Source organism: Oryza sativa, chromosome 12 (assembly GCF_034140825.1).
Source record: "Oryza sativa Japonica Group chromosome 12, ASM3414082v1".
Lineage (NCBI taxonomy): Eukaryota > Viridiplantae > Streptophyta > Magnoliopsida > Poales > Poaceae > Oryza > Oryza sativa.
The window spans coordinates 19,441,095-19,444,464 of NC_089046.1; the positions used below are offsets into that span (position 1 = coordinate 19,441,095).

The 3,370-nt window shown below is 39.4% G+C and overlaps 1 protein-coding gene across 1 annotated transcript; it reads left to right on the forward strand.

Moving 5' to 3' along the window:
- Window positions 1–1,756: 1,756 nt before the first annotated feature.
- LOC4352267 (uncharacterized) lies at window positions 1,757–2,943 on the forward strand. Its single transcript, XM_015763944.3, has one exon. The coding sequence runs from the start codon at window positions 1,968–1,970 to the stop codon at window positions 2,613–2,615; it is 648 nt and encodes a 215-aa protein (XP_015619430.1). The 5' UTR covers window positions 1,757–1,967; the 3' UTR covers window positions 2,616–2,943.
- Window positions 2,944–3,370: the final 427 nt, after the last annotated feature.

Here is a 3,370-nt window from a genome sequence, read left to right on the forward strand (position 1 = left end):
AATATGAACCCACTGATGACAAATTCATTATTATCACTACTAGCTAGTATACAGTATATCAAAGAATCAAAAGGCATATGCCTGAAGGCAAATTCAGTCGTACATGCTAAAGCTCAAATATAAATTTTGTCATGATTATGATTAAGTAAATTAACTGATCAGCAGATATCTCTATACTTTGTGGCTCGTGATTTTTATTAAATTGTGAACAAGGACTGAAGGTAGACAGAAAGACAGACTTGCCAGGCACACACACCATGTTTGGAACTGGGTCATCTGAAAACCCATAGTTTACTTAGCATCCTTCACTACTCAAAATATTATGTAATAATTTATTTCAACTTGAAGTTTCATAGGGCATGAATTTTCGAGTTTATGAGCTCAAATGCAATTACTCTCCAAAAATGTTTATATTGTAGCAATACTGTCCATGGTAAACCACTAGTATTATGTAAAGGTGTACTCTCTCGTTATCTGCGCATAATTACGTGTGATAGCTGACATATTAATGATTTTTTCGTTGTTGATTTGTCGTATGCTATTGTTCCTAGTTCTACATACATCCTGGGAAACTATTTCTTACTAAGATTTTGAATTGAAAGGTTATATTGTCGGTGATGCATCACCAATTTTTTTGAAAGAATGCATGACCAATTTTGTCTAACAGAACTTGTCTGATGTGCTACTTTGCATCCCAGCTCTCTGACACTGTAGATAAAATACAGCTGCCTAGTGGTAGGGATTCATTTAGATTAGACCAAGGTAATTAAGGAGGAGCATCCCAAAGTAGATCTATTGACTAGGTGCACTGCTGTGTTTTGCAAGGTTGTTTCTTTACCTTATCTATATACATACCTAGATAACAATGGGTGATGCAACTCAAGCAGGACTGAAGTTGTTTTCCTTAAGAAGAGTATATGACCTGAGATCTTGTTTATGACCATCATAGGATTCTAAATTTTCAATTATATGTCTAGAAGATTTGATCCAATGCACCAACTGATTACTTAAAGGCCTGAACTATTAAAGAATAGCAGGATATTACACTTCTACATCTTCTTGTGTATGCTTGACGAATTGTGACAACAAGATTCAGGATATATAGTTCTGTTGAGTAGTTTTATGTGGTAATCAATAAATATATAAAAAAATAGATATATTGAGATGCTAGAAATTGGTAAGGTACTGTGATTCCATTGATTAATTTTTCAAATTAAAAGGAGGGACTGGAGCATGCAAATCATGAACATTAGGCACCTTTTGCCGCAGAGGGGGAAAAAGGGGGAGAAAATTCATTACAGTTTCACCTTTCATGAGCAAAAGTAAAATGCTGCTTTTGATAATGTAAGAGATGAAGAGGTGAGGCCCATGTGGTAAACTTTAATTAACCCTGTGCACATGGCATCCTCTTATCTCTAAACTCATTGGAGCCCCCCCAAAACCCCCTGCCATTACATGTTGTCACCCTATAGGCAATTGGATGGACCACACACCCTTAAATATTGCTGCCATTGAGCAGTTAAGAACTCTGACCATGATGCAAAGACAACAGTTACCCTTAACATAGTGATGCAAAGGACATTAGGGACTGTGCACACACTGGTAACAGTTCACCAGAAAAGTTCTCAGTTTTCTAAGCATTAATACTCACAATTACCTTTACATCCATCCATCAGTTTCAGATAAAATATTTCCGCAGATGCATTCTTCATGGTGAGCCCTACTCCTCTCTCTTTTTCCTCCCTCTTTGTGTCAATTTCACAAATCCATTTGATAGAGATTACAAAGACCTTTGCTTTCATTGTGCAGGTTTTGTTGTTGTTGTTGTTGTAAAGGAAGTGAGAGCAAGGCTAGCTCTCCCCTTCTCCTCCATGCTTGCACCATCATGGCTTCTTTCTTCTTTAGCATCACTGCATCATTTGTGCCACTAAAGCTCCTTCCCTTGTGAGTTGTGAGCCAATTTCTTGATGCTCCCCAGCTCCCAAATGGCCATACAACTCACACTCCTACTCATTTCATGTAGCCTTTACAGTATGTATTCTTCTTCTTCTTCCTCCTCCTCCGCATCGTCGTCGTCTTCTTCTTTCTCCACATCATCCTCTTATCTTGCATTGCTGGTTCTTGTCATCTCCACTGGCCTCTCCTTGCTCTTCACCAACCTCAGACAGATGATCAGAGCAAGGAGCCACAGGGGTAAGCCTCACCCTTCCATGGAGGATCAGGCTGTTCATCAAGAGGAGGAGAGCATTATTGTGCCACAAGATGAGGTGGCCGACGATGCACCGGAGGACTTGACCGGAAGCCTATCGGAGTCTTCGGATTCTCCGGTGAGCGAAGAGTGCACCGAGGAGGGCTCGGTATCCGATGACGGTGACGATGATGACGACGAGAGCCTCATTGAGATCTCCCTTGTTGATGGCCACTATTTGGGGCAAGAGAAGAAGAAATGTGCATGGAAGGAGCAGGACCTCCTCTCCGAGTTCTTGCCGGATTTGTTGCTTGACAAGAGGGACTTCATGGACATCTTGTCAGAGATTGGTGAGGAAGACAACCTGATTGAGATTGACATTGCAAGGGGATCCATCAAGTGCTCAAGCTTTGGCATCAAGGCATGAATCTACCAAAGGTTTGGTGAAGTTCAAAATCAAAATCTTTCTCTGCATTTGCTTCAAAGATTTGATCAGGGAAAGGGGAGTAGGTTGTATGTACCTGGCCTACATGTTGTGCAAGGCTCTTTGTTTTTGGCAAAGCTTAAATTTTTATTTTGTGAATCTTCAGTGGAAGCCTTGTTGCGTCTTTTTCTCGCGCTTTCTTTCTGAATATTATAGAGGAAATAACATTCGTGCACATATTTTTGATCAAAGAAAAAAACAATGTACGTGTGCATGGCCCTTCTTTCCGTATATATTCTAGAGTTCCAATAGATGCTAATCATCAATGCTCTGCACCTGTGTCTACTGATTGTCCCACTGCAAGGATCATCTATCACCAAGTGGGCTATATGTTTGATTAATTTTGATTTTACCATGTAAAAATAGTTTTAGCTAAATGTGAAAATACAAACCATCAAATTAGTTAGTTAACCACTTTAAGTGTATTCTTGAACTACCTGATATGATTTAGAATTAAGTTCAGCTTCTGTCCTGAATCAAAAGCTCAACATTTGTTCAGTAAAAAGTGTTCTTCCATGGTTCAAAGAATCCAAAATTGGTTTGTTTAATTTGTGCAGCTGGGTCCTTTTAGCCGCCTGATGTTTGATTTTGTAAAAAGGCTACAAAATCTTCATGATTTGGGCCTCCATTATGAGCTTCTAATAATGCTAAGTATGAGCCCTAAACTATTGCTACCACCAGGCCAACATGAGCTGATT

Excerpts from the sequence above, each read along its gene's own strand:
- LOC4352267 (XM_015763944.3), top strand. The coding sequence starts at position 1,968 with ATGCTCCCCAGCTCCCAAATGGCCATACAACTCACACTCCTACTCATT.